Below are 18,657 nucleotides of genomic sequence, written 5' to 3' on the forward strand. Positions count from 1 at the left end.
AAGACATGAAAAGGAGTAGAAGATTGGTTGAAGATACTCGTCGCGTTCGTGATCCCTATCATGCACGTACCGAACACATGAGAGCAATCGCGTTCCTGCTGACGGCATCTTCATGTGCCGAGGTTGACTTTTTTCGGCCCTGCCCGGTCGTCGCTTCTTCGGAGGCACGTTCTCACCTTTCACCAGACAACCACGGCATTGCTTACGGCCGACACTGTCTCGTGAAGCTCGGCTAGGAGCTGCTATTGGAAATTATAACAGATCCATGGACGCACATGAGTCTGTGGAGGGCCGTGCTGGAAACGACAACGAGCTGAAGAGATGCCCTTGCCCAAACTTCATGCTCCCAGGGGTATCGCTAAACGGTGCTGCGATCAGGCAGGACATACGCGAGTGCGAATAGAGCGTCGGTTATTCCGCTCTATCTTCACAAAAAATTCAAAGCAGGCACCTGTCGAAGAACGGCTATTGGTGTTCATGCTGATATACCGCCTCCGTGGGCCCCGCCAGGAGAGGGACCACACATCAGTGCCAGCTATGTTCGGTAGGCCGTCTAATCATAGTTTCCTCGCAACCCAGAACACTGGCCGATATACGTTCTGCAGCATACTCGACGGATCTTGAATGTACCCGGTTGGACTCGCCTGTTTCTGCTCAACCATTTCAAAGCCATAATGCTTCACCAAGGCGACCACTTCATCATTCGACAGCTCAAACGAGCCTGGCTCTCCAATCCCATCATCACCACTCCCCGCTCCGCCCACAGTCCTACCTCTCTGCTTATCCCGCTCAGCGGGAGTAGGCGCAGATTCAAAATGCCAAAGCAACGGACCCAGATTGATCCAGAAGCCACCTGTTCTCAAACAGTTCTTGATCGTCTCGATGTAGCTGATGACATTCGGTGCGGTGTCGATGAAGAAGCAGGTCGTCACTGCGTCGAAGACTCCTTGGTATTCGGGCTTCTTGTAGAGTACGCAGAAGTCGCCCGAAGTCATTGACATTCGCTCGCTGTAGTGCACTTCCGATTGTGTTTCTGCTTGTGCATGTTGTAGTGTCGCTGGAGGGCTGATGTCCGGTACTGCCACGGACTGCAATTGGGAGGATCGCGTGAGGTGGTTACTGAAACCTAGTGCCCATGGGTAGAGCTTGTGCTTGCCAGCTTGTTGAACGCAGTTCAAGATGTAGTTTGATGCCAGGAGTTGGTGGTAGGAGATCTCATTGCCTTCGACTGTGTAGCCTGCCGCACAAATGTCGAAGACGAGTCTGCCGAGACCCGCTCCTGGTACAAGGACACGATTGTGGTGACGCTGAGCTGGGCTAGCTGGTAGATGGCGCGTAAGTGCATCTAGTAAAGACGAAAATGCAGCATTTCGCTCTGGAGTACCTTCATAAGACCAGTCTCTGTACAACTGCCGTATCGTAGATCTTGCTTTGTCGAGATCATTAGGCTGCGCCGTACCATGCCACGAGTCGTCTGCGCTGTCAAGCCCAAAAGCCACAGGCCCTAGTTCAAGAATGCCTTCTGCAATGTTGGCATTGGAGTCTATGGCTGCATCCACAGCTTGGAAGGTCTTGATGAGGTCGAATGGTGGCGAGGCCAGAAGGTCAATCTGAGGAGCTGGCAATGAGTAGAACGATTGCCGCCGGAGATGGGTGATGTTGAAATGTGCTGCTTTCCGATATTGCCTGCTCGGAAGGCTATGTGTGAGGAACGGACTCCAGATGAGATGACACCTACTGGACACACCTGAAGGAGTCTAGAGCAGCATATAGCACACGTCGTTCTTCGGGATCATCGAGGGGGTCGAACACTTCATCTTCCAAATCTGCTGCATGTTCGCTGTGGTCAGCTTCTTGTGACATTGTGCCACTTGTAAGAGTATGGGAAAGCGGATGTTGTGTCTCGTGGTCTTCAGAGAAGCCGATTTCTTGTGGCTCGAGTCACAGCCACGCCAGATCCACAAGCACCTCTTCAACTCCAGCTCCATCAAACGTGCGACATCAACAAACGGCAAACCCACAAACATATCAAGAACACCGACCCAAGCTAAGAAGCTAACCAAAATAAATACACAAGAACAAAATGGCAATCAGCACAGAAACACAAGCCACAGTAAACGGCACCCACACCGACTCCAAACCTCTCGAACTCGCCATCGACCTCCCACGCAGTCCCGGCCTCAAGCTCAACCTCCATCTCACAATTCTCGCCAACTCCATTCTGCTCTTCCTCACAAGCACAGACTCAGACGCGTTACCAAATTCTGCTGTACAGATGGGAAGTTTCGTCTACGCACTACCAGACGTGAGTTTTCATTATCAAACTCCTCTCACATCATCCTTCCTTCATTGTAACAAGCGCTAATATAATTCTCGTCAATAGCGCTACAACCCTTCACAACCTATGAGCACAGCACTGTACACAGCTCCCTCATCATTAGATTTCACAACGCGTATGGCGAAAGTTTTGACGAGGAAATTGGCGAAACCGTGTTACGTGAGTTGCAGTGTAAATTTGTCGAGTGCGGCCGGCGGAGGGTCGGTGGAGGAGGAAATGGAAGCTTTCCGACTTGTGGTGGAGACGGTTGTGAAGGTTGCGGGGGAGAGTGGGTTGGGGAGGTGAGAGGGGATCGAGTGCAGAAGGGCGTGTGCGATGCTAGAAGGGTCGTTGGAGGTGGAGAGGAAGGTACTGTCCAGCGGCAGGGGATTGCAGAAGCTCACGCGACATGAGAAAATAAGTTTGTGGCAGTCCAATGTTGCAGAGGAAGTCATGGAAAGCGAGACGAAGGGTTTTGTGATAACCAGGTACAGACCTGGCACAAGCTGCAGAGATCTTGCTTGAACGTAGTCGCCCTTTACTTAGCAGTGGTCGCATGCATTATTGACTCCAGGAGATAGTCACGCCAAACAACACCTTCTACATACGACAATGTGGGAGATGGACAGCGAGATAATATGTTCAAACACTTCATGACAATGCCTACATCAGTCTTATACACGCCTATTATTTTGCGCTCCTCTCCAGCTTGTTCCATCACTCCACCATGCTCATTCACTCACTCAATATACTTCTCGACGACTGGCTGCTTCTTGTGCCTTGGGATGCAGCAGTCGATGCACCACGCGAGTGCCGTAACCAACAGACACGCAGTCGCAGCCCATGACAACGCCAAGAATTTATGTCCTCCAGAAGCGTGCACGCCATAATCAGAGCCATATTCGTTGATAGCGGCTTTGCCGACGACGACCAGCGCCGTCATGAGTGAAGAGATCGCCGCGCTGATCAAGAATGCCAGCAGGTTGAAGAAAATGTTGCAACAGGCGCTCACGCGTCCAGATGCGAAGAAGGCCACCACTGCGGAGAAGAGGCAGACGAAGATGACGACGCATTCGGCCACGAACAGAATAAATGCGGCGCGGGTGATAGGTTTGACTAGGTCCAGCGCGTCGTCAAGAGATTGTGGCCACCATCCCAGGTCTTTGACTTTGACATCCGAGAATCCAGCATCGTCCAGAGTGGCTTGAATTTCTTCTCTCGGGTCGAAGCTGTAACCGGCTTGTTCTTTTGAACAGTGGGTGAAATTCTTCTTTGCATTTTCGGCTTCTGCGTTTGGTTCGTATTCGCCTTCACACCAGGTCAAGACGTGCGCATTGTAAAATTGCGGAAGACCGAGAGCTTGCACTGCCGAGTTGGCATTTTGTTCGACAAGAGTGCGGACATCGGCTGGGAGTTCATTGACAGCTCGTCCAAATTCGCTGGTGCCGGCCGACGAAACTGTTTGGACGCTTCTCAATCCCAGCTGGGAGATGTTGAGGTTGAGAATTTCATAGTCTTGAAGGAAAGTTTCTCTATGTCCAGCAAAGAGACCAAGGAATGTTAAAACAAGAGCTGCTGTAAGCAGTAGAATGGGAACGATGGCGAAGAACCGCATGGCTGACTGATCTGCCTCAGTGAGGAGTAGCGGCGAGGTGAGGCTGATGAATATGAGCTCGGAGGATTGCACAGCGCTTGTATGACCTCTTTGATGTCTCCGAAAGCTAAGCGACTGTCTTTCTGGTGACCGTTTGTCGCATGCCTTGGCGATAGCGTGGAAGTCTTTCGTAACATTGCAGGGGTGTCCGGCGTTTGGTATATTTCGAGTATTGCTACTTCCTTGTTTTCGCAATTCTGCGTAAACGATATCATCAACGGTTCTTGCCTTTCATTCGCCCAGCGACTGTCCGCTACATTGCGCGACCAACGCGATCGCGAAGGCACGGTCCCAAAAATATATTTTGGTGTTGGCAACAAGATCTGTGGCGTTGCCTTGAGAGTTTCACGCGTTTGGGGATGTTCGGCGAATTCGTCGACTCCGCAGTGCCACGAAAGCGTACACAAATTGTTTCGAATTTTTTGCTAATTGTTCACGGCCATTGTTTCATCTTCACTGTTGCTGCTTGGGAACTGCAATTCAGCATATAATGGAACGTGATCGCTGGGTCCTCTGTCGGCCGGAGTCGCCATGATTCCAGCCGAGATCAAATGTGGCTTGAGAGATCGTGACAGCATGATCAGATCAACTCGATCGCAACTGCGACCAAACTCGGTATGTCGAGGGTAGTAGGTATAGCCGGCTTGTAGAGGGTGAAGGTAGCGGAAACTGTCAATCATGTGTAAGCTGTCTGGCCCGGAGTTTTGCAGGAACCTTGTCTCAAAGTCTGCGCGATTCGTGCAATGCTGTAGTGGATGGGTCCTGAGGTTCGGATGGCCATCGAGCCTTGATCTCGCGACGTTCATGTCACCTGCGAGGATTACAGCCACGTTATTGGATTCCAGCTTGCGACATTCGGCTTGTAGGAGTTCGTGGACGCGTAGCTTCCTGTCATGTCGCGTCCCTGCGATTACTCCGCTCTTCGAGTCCTTGTACGGAGCTTCTGTTCCGTTCACGAGATAGCCTGGAGGGATGCATAAGTATGGCGATACTGCGGAGAGCACCTGCTGTACTGACAATTGAAGATGGCAAGCTTCGGTACGCCTGGCCGTACCTGCGTCTCGCAGACCAGGAACCGACCTTCGAGATCCCACTCCACTCCACGAACCTCGACGCCGAACTCAGCAACGAAGTCTTCGCGCACGATGCTGCAGACACCATAGACTTTGCGGCCGAAGCCGCGCGCGTTGTACTTATCTCTGGGCAGGCAGAAGAACGCACGATACGACGGCCGATCAGCACCTTCATCCGGCTTGCGCGCTACAGCACTCTGCACTGCCCTCTGTGATGCCTGATCATCTGGGCTGATTTTCACCTCTTGCAATTGGAGCACGGTTGGCCAGTCATAATTCCGCAGTACATCCCGCAAAGAGCTCTGGACAGGACGTTCCGCTTCTGGAGAAGCTGTACGCGTCGGACTAAAGAAAGAGGTGATAGATGGCTGCAAAAAGGATGCTATGCCGTTCACGTTCCAGGAAAAAACGCGTAACTGCGTGCCGTCTGGCGCGAGAGGGGTGGGAGGCGTAATGTCGGATGCTGGCGCGTAGTTGGCCAGCTTTCGACGCTTTAGCGGAGGGGGAGAGATGGTTCTGGACATGGTGACCGGCCGCGAGTCCGAAGTCGAATCGAGTCAAGAACTGCGACGACACTCAACCCCGACTATCGCTTCCGTCCAGATCCGGAATCTGGTGACGACGGCCGGTTCGCAAATTCGGCTAGTGGCGACCCATTGAATTGAGACATTTGCAACAAGCACTTCCGCCGTAGTCTGATGGCACCTGGTACCATTCCAGTGATGGTGCAACGACAGGCGACGAGGCGGCCAGCGGGCCGGATCGGACATCGTCAATTTTTCGGCTTCCGTCTCGGCATACCGAAATCCGCGCGCGATGCCATAGTATCCGTATATTAAAGACCAAAGGGCGGTACCGATGACAGAGCAGACCTCGCGGTGCCTCTGCCTCGTAACACCGTATGGGCACCGCACGGCAAGCTCCGCCAAAGGTAAACTCCCTCTGCTGTCCAGCTGCAAGCTGCGATTGGCTTTCGATCGCTCCAGATATGGTAATGAACCTATCAACAAGCGTTGCGATATGTACGAACGCGCGGGAGTCCCGGGGAAGGGTCGCAAAAAATGTTATTCCACAAGATGTGGAATCTTGCACCGAGCCACAACTTGGGGATAGAGACGTCGCAGATTTTCTGACCACTTCACTCGCAGCAGTAACCAATGCGGTATTACAATGCGAAGGTCGGTAAGTGGGATGGAGGCCACCCTATCCCGAATTAGCCCATGGCCGGTTCCAGAAATGGTATTTTCTTGGCACACGGCAGATGTCGCTGCAAGGTGTGCCGTGTCGAGCTCTAACGAACTCAAATATGACTTCTTGTTGACGATCGTCCAGCTCCTCAAGGCAAAGGACTTCAGGTGAAACGGCAAACGCCAATGCGTGCGCTATGCGAGCCACGATGCCATTCGATCGAGTAATCATGGGGAGCTCGAGGACAGCTTCATCCTTCCAGGCCCCAGCTCGACGACAAGATCAGCATCCTTTTGCATTGTTACCATTCTCGAAAAATACTGTAACGCGGGCAGGAAAAACCGGCTTGAGGCTGACTCGCCTCCGAAGGCAATTGTAGAGACGCAGACCAGTACCTGAGGTATTCATTCCTGGATGTCATTGGCGGATGCGCGTGATGACTTCGAGACGACGGCCACTAGATAACCAAGCAGTGAGCTTTCTGTGCCGCTTGTACTCGCGAGAAAACACTACAATGACTGCGTGGGAACTGTCGAGGCGTAGTAACACAGCATGACGCACGAGCGGAGCGCAAGCGCTGTTACTTGTCATTGGCTCGCCCGAATGCTACCAGTGTTGTCGAATGGCGACGTGCAAAGCGTGCGAATCTGGTTGTAAGCGAGCCGCCAACAGCTGAGCACTCTGGAGGACGGAAGGATTCTGCGCACTTCTCCCCGTCGAATCGCAAGGTAGAGTGACCGGAGCGCCCTACGATCAAATCAGCAGCCCTCAACCCCCTACGGAACTACGACCGATGAGGCTGGGCATTGTAGGACAAGATGGTAGATCGGATGAGCCATACATTCTGTGCCATAGGCACGAGGCACGCACACCCTCTGGCAACAGGTTTCGAAACAGTCCACATTCCAAATGAAGGCCCAATGACACCCGCTTTCTCTGACCAGGTAGGCACGACGTACGCCATTGCAGGAACAGTGATACCGTCACATCTCAGAGCGGAAGGATCTCCTTCGTAGCCACCTTCACAATACAACAGCACCGAAGTCGAATGGTCAGGCGTGACGGGCCTGAACGCAGGAATATTTTTGGAGCTCCAACTCATGACATTGCGGAGCGCGCAAAGATCGAATGTTTATGCTTGGCCCAACATCTTCTGATGTGGCCGTTGTCAAAGGTGAGGCTGATGTGGACTGAGCTCCGTTCAGGGTTTGCGGCTGACCGTGGCTGGATCGTGGACACGATCTGGATCTGATCGTCCCAAGATCAATGCTGCTGTGCAGCTCCGACTTGACCACACCGCAAATACAATCTCGCGAACCAAGGAAACATGCCACGTAAGCGGGCCAGCAAGCGTGTAGGAATTCGTTCGTCTGCGCGCCACTGTAGCAATGCGCTTCTGCCCAAGCAGCGTGATGCACCAGAGGCACTGGAACTCCCCGATCACGCAAGATATTGCTGTATACCTCTCCGGAGACGGCCATACTCCCGGATCGTCCTGACTTCTGTGGCATGTAAAATGTGGCTGCTAGTTCCGGACAGGGATCTTGAAGCTACTAATGCCATGGCTATGACGGTAAAGTACAGGGCTCCACGTTCTGCAGGATGGTATCGATTCGCAGAAGATCGCGAACGTTCTTCAACATGATGCTAAGGAGCCACTCGGCCCGTTCGACGAACGCTATCCCTGCAGCCCGGTGCGGATGTTTAGACTTCCGTAGCGGAGAGTCTAATATCTTTAGCTTCAGACAATCCCAAGCTATTCCGTGGGCTTCGGGCCCATGAGACGTGGTGCGTCCAGCCCAGCAATGCAAGACGAGACTCCGGCTACGAATGACCTTCACACTGCTGCTCCACACAGATGACCATTAGCGATTTCGAAAACGGCCAAGTTCTGACGAACCGCTACGGTCATATAATGGCTGCGTTATACCTCATCCTGACTACTCAGGCGTTCCTTGACTTTCTGTTCACACCTTACCCAACTTAGTATTCTGTTCAGTCATTTCCTGCGAACTGTTTCTACAACATCGTCGCAATGTCACCGTCAATACTGCTCCCCAACGAGAGCGACCTTCTCGACAAGGAAGTCGCTGTCTTCAATGGCACCGACTCGCAGAAGCCCATCAAGTCTGCAGTCCTGCATCGCACCCTCCATCACGATCCTCACCGTGTCATTGCATCACAAGGTCACTTCCTCCAACTAAGCAATGGACAAGAGATCTTCGACGCAACTGGTGGTGCTGCCGTGGCATGCCTTGGCCACGGCGACGCTCGGTATGCCTTTCGACTTGAAACAAAACTGCGGCTAACGAGATAAGGATACAAAATGCTCTCATTGAGCAGATGCGAGAGGTGTCATATTGCCACTCTCTCTTCTACGCTACGAAAGCCGCCGAAGATCTCGGCAAGCTCCTGGTCGACAGCACAAGCGGCGAGATGACGCGGGCATTTTTCGTCAGCAGCGGCAGCGAGGCCATGGAAGCGGCTCTCAAGATGGCAAGACAATACCACCTGGAGAAGTCCGATCCAGAGCCGGAACGATCACACTTCATCTCACGGCATCAAAGCTATCATGGCACGACACTGGGCGCATTGGCCGCAGGTGGTCACGCTGCACGCCGGGCGTTGTTCGAACCTATGCTAGCCACTAATTCATCCCGGGTATCCCCTTGCTACGCATACCGGGATATGGATCCTATCGCCGACACCGAAGCCGATTACGTTCAACGATTAGAAGCCGAACTTGATGCCGAGTTCCAAAGGGTTGGTCCGAAGAATGTTGCGGCCTTCGTCGCCGAGCCCGTTGTGGGCGCTGCACTGGGCTGCGTCCTCCCTGCAGCAGGTTACTTCAAGGCCGTGCGCCGACTGTGCGACAAGTATGGAGCACTGCTCATCTTTGACGAGGTCATGTGCGGCGCTGGACGTGTTGGACCTGAACCGACCACCCGGTACCCTCGACCCTTGCACGCATGGCAGGATCCTCTAATAGATGTGATCCCGGACCTCCAGACATTGGGAAAAGGTCTTGGAGGAGGGTATATGCCCGTCGCAGCTATGCTTGCGAGCAGGCGTGTCGTGCAGGTGCTCGAACACGGAACAGGAGCCTTCATGCACGGGCAAACGTATCAAGGCCATCCGCTCGCCTGCAGAGCTGCGCTGGAAGTACAGAAGATCATCCAAGAAGGCGATCTTGTTGCCAATGTTCGAAAACAAGGCGCTCTACTCGGCGAACTACTCAAAGAACGATTGGGCTCCCATACTGCCGTCGGAGATATTCGAGGCAAAGGACTCTTCTGGGGAATAGAATTTGTAAAGTGCCGCAGGACCAAAGCACCCTTTGAACCGGATCTTGGTGTAGCGATGGGATTGCATGAACTCGGTAAGTCCTCCTGACCATTCACCTGCACTAAATCCCCTCTACCGGTTCTTCCGTGCTGCAGCTGCACACCCGCGACCATGGTAGCGGTAGTGGGCTTGCGCACGAGCATGCAACGCATGCGCTGCCTCGGGCCCCAGTGCAACGTTGACTCGGTTCATTGGTCCATGCACTTCTCAGGCGCATTGCTATACGACACGGGCATTGTTGCTTACATTATGTCCGGAGTTCCTGCAAGCTGACTCAATTGTTCTGTTCTTAGGCATGCAGAAGCCGTTCAACATCAGCTTGTATCCAGGTACAGGCAGCGCCGACGGCCGCCGTGGCGATCATATCCTGCTCGCTCCTGCATACAATGTCACGAGCGATGAGATTCGGCACATCGTCGAGATTGTCACGGCAATCGTGACGAAATATTTCAAGACTGCCACCCTCAAAGGAGGTGACGAGGCCATTTCTACGGCAACGAAAATGTTGCCCACTTCCACTGGTATTAGCGAAGTGAATGGCAGTGGTGCTGGATTGACCACATTGATGACGGAGTAAGTACCTCGCACGAATAGGAATGGAAGCACGAGGCAAGAATGGACTACGGGATTCTGCATACAATGGCGTATTTGGATCGGCTCGCGAGCTTTTTGATTCGATCTAATTGGTGCATTAATCAAGTGGAGGCTGAAGGAGGTGCCGGCATGAACACGAGACACGGCAGAAGACCCCGAGGGTGACGTGGAGAGGGCGGCTACATATTCACTTGGATCAGATAAGCTTCGGAGCTGAACTCTACCCAACTCCCCTCCTTCTCTTCTCCCGGGGCGAATGCTCTACCCCTCACGCATGAGGAAAGACGGATCCGACCGACATTGCTGTCGATCAGGTTAGTCACTCACGACATCCGGCAGCCCAACGCGTTACACATGACAATGCCAAGCCCGAATATGTGCAGATCTCTTTAACAGCAGGGCCGGCCCTCCGCGCCCCAAACCTTTTCTTGACGATGTCAAGAACTGCTGACTGGACCGTCGGTCGTCCGATTATTTCAAATAGCTCACTTTGCATCCCCTTCCAACTTCAGAAGACCGGTAACCGTAGCCCGTTCGACCCCTAACCCGGATTCACTCTCGACATCGCATGACTTCCCCACGTGTGTCCAAACTCACCTCCCCTCCCCTAACGCAAGCCAATGATCACGAACAAGAAATACACTAATTCTCTGCACATGGTCCTTGGCATAAGCCGTTTCCATCTATCACCACGCGACGCTATTGAACGGCCGATATGCTAGATTACTGCAGTTCGAGACTCTCTTTCGATGCTATGAACGCCTCTGCAGTCGCAACATGAGCCATAACAAGATTGGTGTCCGACGTGCGACTCGATGATCGTGAACAACGAGGAAAGTATAACGGTGCAAGAGGAGGAGTACAATGTCCAGAAAACGACGATCATCAAACCAATGAAATCCAAAAAAACAAAACGCTTCCAAATCTTTTTCAACAACATCTACAATCTGAAACACGACCTTATCACGTCTAATATGACGTCCAATCTCATCTACTCAATTCTCGACACATCCTCTCATATCTTCCCGCTTTATCGCACTTTGCGCAACGATCATGACCATACAAGAGAGCCAAAGCAGGCCCTTCTCCAACGAGTAATGCCGAGATCTCGGCATATACAGTTTCTTTAGCCCCCCCATTCTAGCTCTGGCTAAACTCTTTTGGTATCATGCAATGCACATGCAACATGCAACATGCAACATGCAACATGCACATGCACATGCACCTGTCGGTACATACATATCGCCGTCCCACAAGTAGACAACAGGAAGCTAGCGCGAATGAGAAAAAGTCTATCGTGCAGAAACACCCGCAACTCGTCGAGTACGGGACCAATGATTGATGGAATTTGGTTGCGGATGATGCGACAATGATGAATCATGGGCGTTTTGGGGTGGTGCTTTTGCCATCTCTCTGCGTGTCTGTGTGTCTCTATTTGTCGTGGAGAAGCTCGAGAAGGCACAGGGAATCCTTCACCAGATATATCCTCTTTCCTAATTCGTAGTTCGTGAAGAAATTATCGCTACACCGAAGTATAATCTGGATTTCTTTTGTGGAGAGTCGAACGCATTCTGGAGTCGAGTTTCCAATGCCTTGCCCGTCACGACCCCGCCGCTATAGTACCTCTTCGTGCCTTCTGGACTAAATCGATGCCCGCATCTAAGCGCCAACGCGGTTGCACAGCGAGCGATGTCGAACGGAGTGGCGCTGAACAACGTTCAACGGCGCCGCACATCCGTGCTCGGCATCAACCAACGTGACAGCATTGGCAAGCGGTCAGTATCATGGCTTTTCTTGTCCAGCCGCGTCTGGAACATGAAGCGCTTAGCTTTGCAGCGAAATAGGACGCGCTTAGCGAAAAATAATGACGCTCGGACTGAAGCCTCGTCAGCCCAGTAGAACAGAAGATTCTGCAGCTAGTGAATTTTGCGCTGCGTGCTGGACCTCTCAGCATCTGCATGGATGAAGCGAATGTGGGAACACGTATCACGAGGCATCCTGGACAGGAGAATTTTCAACCTTTGGATGGGTGACGACGGGAAGCGGGCAACCGTGCAAAAGCTGTGCCGTGCCGATGCATTGTCGGCAATAATAAGATCTGCCGTTCTATGCTGCTGTAGTTCTGTCGATCTAGGTGTGGCTGTCCCGTAGCCGTAGACTAGGTAACTCTGTTCTTGTCTCCGCACAGACGGCTTCTTCCAGCAGCTTGCAGATTTGCTGCCTGAGGATTTGAGTGCTTGCGAGTCTGCGGACATGCAAGCCAATTGCGCGATTGCACGCGGAGCGCCATACGCATAAACGAGAACAACCCGGGAGTGACTTGGAGAAATCTTCGTCTTCTGCAATCGCTCTCGAGGCTCCTGCCTTGCACGAGCAACTCGGTCCTTTTGCGCATGGCAGTAGTGCAACGCGGTCTGAAGTCGGACGAATCTCCGAATGCGAGTCCCAGAAATGCGAGTACCAGCGATGCACCTTGCTGCATCCCGTGCCGTGTATGGGAGGGCTTGACGGCGGTGCGGTGACAACTCCGAACACGATGGATCGATGAAGCCATTGTGTACCGTGTCAGAGCAAGACGGATGCCCGGAGCAGCGGTCCGGAATGCGCATCGTCGCATCGCACATGCAGCGTCGAAATGGGGATGCTGCACAATTGACGCTGACCGTCGGAACCGCAACCCGTTCGAGGTCGTGCAAGACTCAGGAAATGCTGAAACGCAAGCCGGTCAATCGACCATGAACAATCACCTCTTCTGCATGACCTTGATCTTCTTTGGCTTTTGCGGCTGCGAAGGTCCAGCATCGCCTCCTCCCATTAATCCTTGCATACCCGCAGGTAATTGTCCACCCATTTGCTGCATCATGTCTGACATCATGTTCTCGCTCACGCCACCACCCGACAATGCGGGTGAGTGAAGCGGGAGGATCGAGTTGATCTTCATGCCGCGTGGTATCGCAGGAGGAATCGGCTTGCCGTCTTTCGGCATTGGCAGCCCAGGAACTTGCATCTTGAGTGGCGTCTTCTCGTCCGCGGGGTGTGATTTGAGGTACGCCGAGATGAGCTTGTAGAGGTGGTGTTCTGCGAGAGACGATCATTAGTCAAATGAACGCGACTGGCAGCCATATCTTTGAAGCCCCGAGCATGCCGACATGGCTAAGAGCTGTAGCAGAAAGCGAGTGGCAAGAGTACGAGGCAGATGAGCGACCCGAGAGCTTGGGTCGCCCGAAATGCTAGCGTTCTGTGCCCAAGCACACGGGTCGGTACTTTTCTCCCTCCAAGACCCGCAAGACTCTCGATAGGAGAGTCAATCCACAGTCGCCGCGGAGCAGTCCACGAGTCTATGAAAGTCCCCAAAGTTGCCAGAGTGGAAGTACGAAGGGAAGAAGATGTCCATGTACACGAGCTCTTCGCATGTCCACTCGCGCCCCGAGGAGCTCCCAAGCAAACCACAACCACAAGAACAAAAGAAAAGGAATGCACTCACTATTCTCCACCCCATCCCAAACTTTCTTCCCCTCCTTCTTAACCTCAACCTTCACTCTGCCCGGATTCGCCCAATCCTTCGGATGCGTCTTCATAGGATCCAAAGCAATCTGCAAAGCAGCACCTTTCTCATTCCCAATCGAAGCCAACGCCTCCACAATCTCTCTCGCAAGAGGATTCTCCACCGCATCTTCTTTCGAGACTCTTCGCCCCTGTGCTCGTGTCCGTGAAGCGTCAAAGTAGACAGGATATATGCATTGGTAGTTTTTGATGCGGTCTTGTTGGGCGCGTTGGAGGCGTTCGCGGTCGGCAGCGGATTGTGGGACTTGTTGTTGGGCGCCTTGCCCGGAGAGGAGGGCTTGGAGGGCTTGAGGGGTCATTTGGGAGGGGACTTCGTCGTCGTCGCTGTCGTCTGCTGGGGCTGCGCCGCCGAGGGATTTGCCTTGTGGGCGGGCGAAATCGAAGGCGTCGAGGTCCATTTCTTCGGGGTCGTCGGCGATTTCGTCATCGTCGACTTCTTCGATTCGTGGGTTGGACATTTTGGGCGGAGTACGTGGGATGTGTTGGTGGTGGGAGGGCGGTATGTCGAGTGGTGGTGGTGTTCGTAGGGACAAGTCAATGTGAGGATATGTGGGGTGAAAGTGGAGACCCAAAGCGGCTCAAGTTGCTGTCCCTTGGCACTGCTCACGAATGCTCACACATGCACGTCAATGACTCGCCATACGCTTACGTTCTCGACCACAGCTCAGAGAAAAGTGCTTCAAATGCTGGACTATCCTACAAGTTCTGCTCAGCAAGACTTTACTCGTCAGAAGAGAAGACCACAGCTTTTCTCTGCATATGTCTGTATCAAGATCGATCCACAATTCAAGACTAGAAAACGCCTCGCCTATGCCAGATTGTCGAAATCCGCAAGCAATGCATCGTTTCATGCCACTCTTCCACCATGAGAGGGCGATCCGGAAGTAATGGCTGCCGTCTGTCCACTAAACGGAACAGACCGCGTCAAACATCCGCCCTTTGAACTCCGACGGTACTCCATCATTTCATCATTGCGTCCGAGCAAGCGGCGCGTATCAGCCAAATCGCACTTTCTGCCAACATCAGAGCGAGACCAAAGGTCTTGCTCCAGGCTGGAAATTCGTCACTCCTACCGCACTCGGCCACCGCCGTTCTCGACCATTCTCTCCCGCTCAATCCTGATGCGCGTAGCTTCTGTGCCATCATCCTCCACAAGTTCATCGAACCATGGGTGCTTCAGCGCTTCCTTCGCTGTGATGCGCTTCTTGGGGTCATATACAAAGATCTTGCGAAGCAGGTCCAGGAACAGCTTATTGAACTGATTTGTTGCTGGAATAATCTCCTCGAGCCGTTTCATGCCCCGCACGAACTTCCTAGATTGGCGCGGTGTATCCGGCATTGGATATTGCAAGTGGCCGTTCTTGAAAAAGCGTGCCGCGGAGTTGCGATCTCCTCGCTTGGACAGTCGGTTGACTTCCCGGATCAAGCTGCGGTCAATGCTATGACCAGTTACAGCCTGCGAGATGTTAGCTTCTTTCTGCGTGTGCGTATTATGCTTCGATGTAACTCACCTCCATCATGCCTAGATGCTCACAACAGTCATGAGTCTGGAAAAGCGCGTCACCAGTCCAGCACTCCACAAGGATGCACCCGAGTGACCACAGATCGATGGGGTGCGACCATCCGATTCCAAGTATGATCTCCGGCGCCCGGTAGTGTCGTGTGCTGACTACGGAGCTGTGGTACTCGTCATCAAAGGTTGCGCTCCCGAAATCGATCAGGTTGATATGGGGGCTGAGCAACACTCTCCGGAACTTGGCTGACCTCGAGGTCAACGTACTTGAGGAGGGAATGTTGCGGTTGTAGGTGAATGTCTGGTACGTATGACTGAGCAGCAGGATGTTCTCAGGCTTCAGATCGGTGTGAATGAGGTTGAGGTCATGCAAGAATGCAATAGATCCGAGCAATTGACGTGCGAAGGCTTGGATGTGTGAGCCCGGAAATGGAACGAAGCCGCCGCTTTTTAGGAAGTCGAAAACTGAGAGTCCGAGCAGAGGGGTGACAATGCAAATGTGCCCTCGCCAGTCAAAGCAATCGCGAAGTTGAATGCAGCGATTTCGGTTGTGTTCGTCCGCCGCTCGCAGTGTCTGCAGCACTCTGAGCTCAATGCGGCTCGCATCGCGATACTGTTGTCTGTGGTCAGTCATTTTAATATGGATGGGGTTCAGCCCGAGCGTACCTTAGGCACAGCGCGAATGATCTTGACTGCCACCTCCTTACGAGTGCGGGTATCAACCGCTCTCACTACCTTGCCAAAAGTGCCTTGTCCCAGCAGAGAAATTAGATTGTAGCGTTCACCAAGCTTGCTGTTCTCCTGAACGATATAATGACCATCCTCGTCATCGATCTTCTCGTTCGGCTTTGAACGCTGTGCCCCATTGTCAGTGCTCGTGCGCCTGTCACCTCTGGTCGTTGTTCTCCTTACGTCTGGGATCGACGGCACCACCACCTCTTTCTGCTTCTTGAGCTGTCGCGGCGGTGTTTGGTACTCGCCGTATTCGGCCAAGTAACCTTTGCCAGCGCCCGGACGGCTGGCCTCTTGCTTCTTGCGGTCAATTTCTGGTGCTTTGGCATTGCGCTTCCTCTTGTCACCTGCTCGCGCACCGGTCAACTGCTCTCTTGGCTGCTGCGCTCCTGCACTGGCTTGAGACCCAAGCGAAGTGGGTGCTGTTGTGTTGTGTAGGCTCTCAGTAGATCCACCATTGGTGTAGGAGTAAGGCGTGTTGGTGGTGCTATATTGTGGCACATCACCGCCGCCTCCATTCGTACGTCGTCTCTTGTCGACGTGATGCGAAGAGGATGAAGCATTCGACGCCTGTGGTAGGCGCTGAATCGTAGCTTCAGGCACAGGGCTGTCATCGTCGTGGATGGTGATAATCTCCGCTGGCGGCTTGCCTCCATAAAACTCGGCCCAGTCTACAGGTGCCCGTTCTCGCTGCCGGCGCTTTCGTCCTCGTTCTGCTGAGTCTGCTCTCGTGTAGCCGCCATGTGTTGCGGGCATCTCGGCACCACCTGCAGCAGAACCACGTGATCCGGGTGTGATGTACTGCTGTTGTGCTGGGGGAGGCGGGAGTGTTCGATTTTGATATCCCACAGCAGCGTCGGTCTGCCTTCTCATTAACTCGTCAAAGCCGCCCTGCTGCGATGTGCTGCTGGAATAGCCGTACTCGGCCCCTCCAGTTGCTTGTGACTGCGAGTGTGCATGCGAGTATGCACTATTGCTCATGCCGCTGCCCGGACGTGGTGGAGGTGGCAGTTGGCGATTGGAGAGGTTGCTCGACGGTCTGGTGGGAATTTGCTGATGGTAGCCGGCGCTCGCGTTGCTCGAGGGCCTGGGAGGAGGCAGATAGCGGTCTTGAGGTGAGGGGAGATAGCCGACGTGCTGTCGGTCCATGTGCTGGTGCGGTGGCAGCAGTTGCGTGAGTGTCTGTGGTGTCGACATGACTTTGCCCGTTCAGTAAGTCATTGACCGTCAGATGGGAGTGTCGCTGCGCACGGTGTGAAGAGAACGGTGCCCGGTGGGCCCGCGTGGTTTTGCAATGATGTCGTCTCGAGTGCCTTCGCCGCCTTCTCAAGCGCCGGGCTCGCTGCACGCCGCAGAGGTGCGCAGGAAGGCTGCCGCCGGCGCGGATGTGCTCTGTTACGGTGTCTGTCGCGGGCGGTGGTGGTCGATGTGGGTGTGCAAGTGTGAAATGGCAGGACGAGCCACGGGCGGGCCTGGTCCTTCGCTGTATGGTGAATTGCCGCACAGCGTGAAGCTTCAGGCCTCCGACGGCTCGCTACGTCTGCATACCGGGGTCAATGCTGGCAGTAAGGTGCTGAGCGGAGTGATGGCGTCGCGGCGGAGCGGAGGAGCAGCAAGAGGGGAGTGCTGGTGCGTGTGGGCGCAGTGAACGGCGACGGCGAGAGGCTCGTGGTTCTAGCACTGATCACGGTGCATGGGTTCCACTGAAGCTCACCACACCCGCCGTGTCGCACCTTTTTCGCCACGAGAAAGTGTGCACGAGCAAGCAGTTGACGAACCGCGCTATCTAGTCTACGTCCACCCATGTGCAAGTGATATCGACGTGCTCCCACCTGTTCGAAAGACATCACGACGACAAGCCACGCGAACAGCCTCATGACGGACGAAGTTGACGCCGCGTGCCAAGCCCTCACTCGAAAGCGGAGGTCCCTTCTTCTTTCATTCTCGCCCATCGCATCCTCCGACATCAACTTCTGGCACCACTTGCCGCCGCGCGCGCCTCCATTGCTCAACATCCAGCAAATACTGCACGCAAATACAGTACAATCCTCTCCAATATGCTCTCACAATCTTCGCCCTCTCGCGTGACGCGTCGTGACCGCGAGCACCGTTTTAGCGAATGAGCGAGCCACTGACCGGACCGAGCGTCAAAGAGTGAAACTTGGTTGATCTCGTGGCACGCTCACGCTTCTCGAGGACACGAATAACCATCTTCGACAACAAAGCAGGTTTGCGCGGTCGATCTCGCACTCTCCCGGCGTCGTTATCAACGGCCGCATGCCTTGTGGCTTGAGACATACACCACGCAGAGCACCGCACGTTCCAGACTTTTTCACTCCCAGGCGTTTCTCCGACGACCGAAAGCCGCATGGGCCGTTCTCGCGACTTCGCTTACTGTCTGTGTCAACAGCTTGCAAGAACATCGCAGTCATCGAGTTCTGACTTTGTTGTCTGCCCAACACTGGCAACATGTCTGGCATACCCGTGCCTTTTCGGCCGTCATCACCGAGCGTTGCATGATGATCGAGCCCAGTTTCGACAAAACAGCCGAACCGATTTCCTGCATAAGTCGCTTTTTGTCGTCGAGGACGGCATCATTCGCCCCCGTCGAATGCTTGCTCTTTCAGCAACATATACTTTTCAGCGTTTATGACAACCTAAGACGCGCGCCGGCCCA

At 53.7% G+C, this 18,657-nt stretch overlaps 7 protein-coding genes across 7 annotated transcripts; 2 read left to right on the forward strand and 5 right to left on the reverse strand.

Annotated features, from left to right (window-relative positions):
- Positions 1-557: 557 nt before the first annotated feature.
- On the reverse strand, positions 558-1,863 carry CKM354_000993200 (uncharacterized protein; the record flags this gene model as incomplete). The annotated part of the gene is made up of 2 exons (XM_044805375.1): positions 558-1,686; positions 1,748-1,863. 2 exons carry the CDS (start codon positions 1,861-1,863, stop codon positions 558-560), a joined length of 1,245 nt encoding a protein of 414 aa, XP_044661310.1.
- Positions 1,864-2,083: 220 nt separating this feature from the next.
- On the forward strand, positions 2,084-2,842 carry CKM354_000993300 (uncharacterized protein; the record flags this gene model as incomplete). The annotated part of the gene is made up of 3 exons (XM_044805376.1): positions 2,084-2,305; positions 2,384-2,497; positions 2,750-2,842. 3 exons carry the CDS (start codon positions 2,084-2,086, stop codon positions 2,840-2,842), a joined length of 429 nt encoding a protein of 142 aa, XP_044661311.1.
- A 214-nt stretch (positions 2,843-3,056) lies between these two features.
- On the reverse strand, positions 3,057-3,932 carry CKM354_000993400 (uncharacterized protein; the record flags this gene model as incomplete). The annotated part of the gene is made up of 1 exon (XM_044805377.1): positions 3,057-3,932. The coding sequence occupies one exon, from the start codon at positions 3,930-3,932 to the stop codon at positions 3,057-3,059; it is 876 nt and encodes a 291-aa protein (XP_044661312.1).
- Positions 3,933-4,396: 464 nt separating this feature from the next.
- On the reverse strand, positions 4,397-5,568 carry CKM354_000993500 (uncharacterized protein; the record flags this gene model as incomplete). Its single annotated transcript, XM_044805378.1, has 2 exons — positions 4,397-4,935; positions 4,989-5,568. 2 exons carry the CDS (start codon positions 5,566-5,568, stop codon positions 4,397-4,399), a joined length of 1,119 nt encoding a protein of 372 aa, XP_044661313.1.
- Positions 5,569-8,267: 2,699 nt separating this feature from the next.
- Positions 8,268-10,154, forward strand: CKM354_000993600 (uncharacterized protein; the record flags this gene model as incomplete). The annotated part of the gene is made up of 3 exons (XM_044805379.1): positions 8,268-8,506; positions 8,551-9,611; positions 9,871-10,154. 3 exons carry the CDS (start codon positions 8,268-8,270, stop codon positions 10,152-10,154), a joined length of 1,584 nt encoding a protein of 527 aa, XP_044661314.1.
- A 2,760-nt stretch (positions 10,155-12,914) lies between these two features.
- On the reverse strand, positions 12,915-14,193 carry CKM354_000993700 (RNA-binding signal recognition particle subunit SEC65; the record flags this gene model as incomplete). Its single annotated transcript, XM_044805380.1, has 2 exons — positions 12,915-13,249; positions 13,656-14,193. 2 exons carry the CDS (start codon positions 14,191-14,193, stop codon positions 12,915-12,917), a joined length of 873 nt encoding a protein of 290 aa, XP_044661315.1.
- A 611-nt stretch (positions 14,194-14,804) lies between these two features.
- Positions 14,805-17,177, reverse strand: CKM354_000993800 (uncharacterized protein; the record flags this gene model as incomplete). The annotated part of the gene is made up of 4 exons (XM_044805381.1): positions 14,805-15,191; positions 15,247-15,861; positions 15,915-16,103; positions 16,161-17,177. 4 exons carry the CDS (start codon positions 17,175-17,177, stop codon positions 14,805-14,807), a joined length of 2,208 nt encoding a protein of 735 aa, XP_044661316.1.
- Between the last annotated feature and the right edge of the window lie 1,480 nt (positions 17,178-18,657).

The sequence above is a fragment of the Cercospora kikuchii genome, assembly GCF_019650295.1.
Source record: "Cercospora kikuchii DNA, contig_00006, whole genome shotgun sequence".
Classification (NCBI taxonomy): Eukaryota; Fungi; Ascomycota; class Dothideomycetes; order Mycosphaerellales; family Mycosphaerellaceae; genus Cercospora; species Cercospora kikuchii.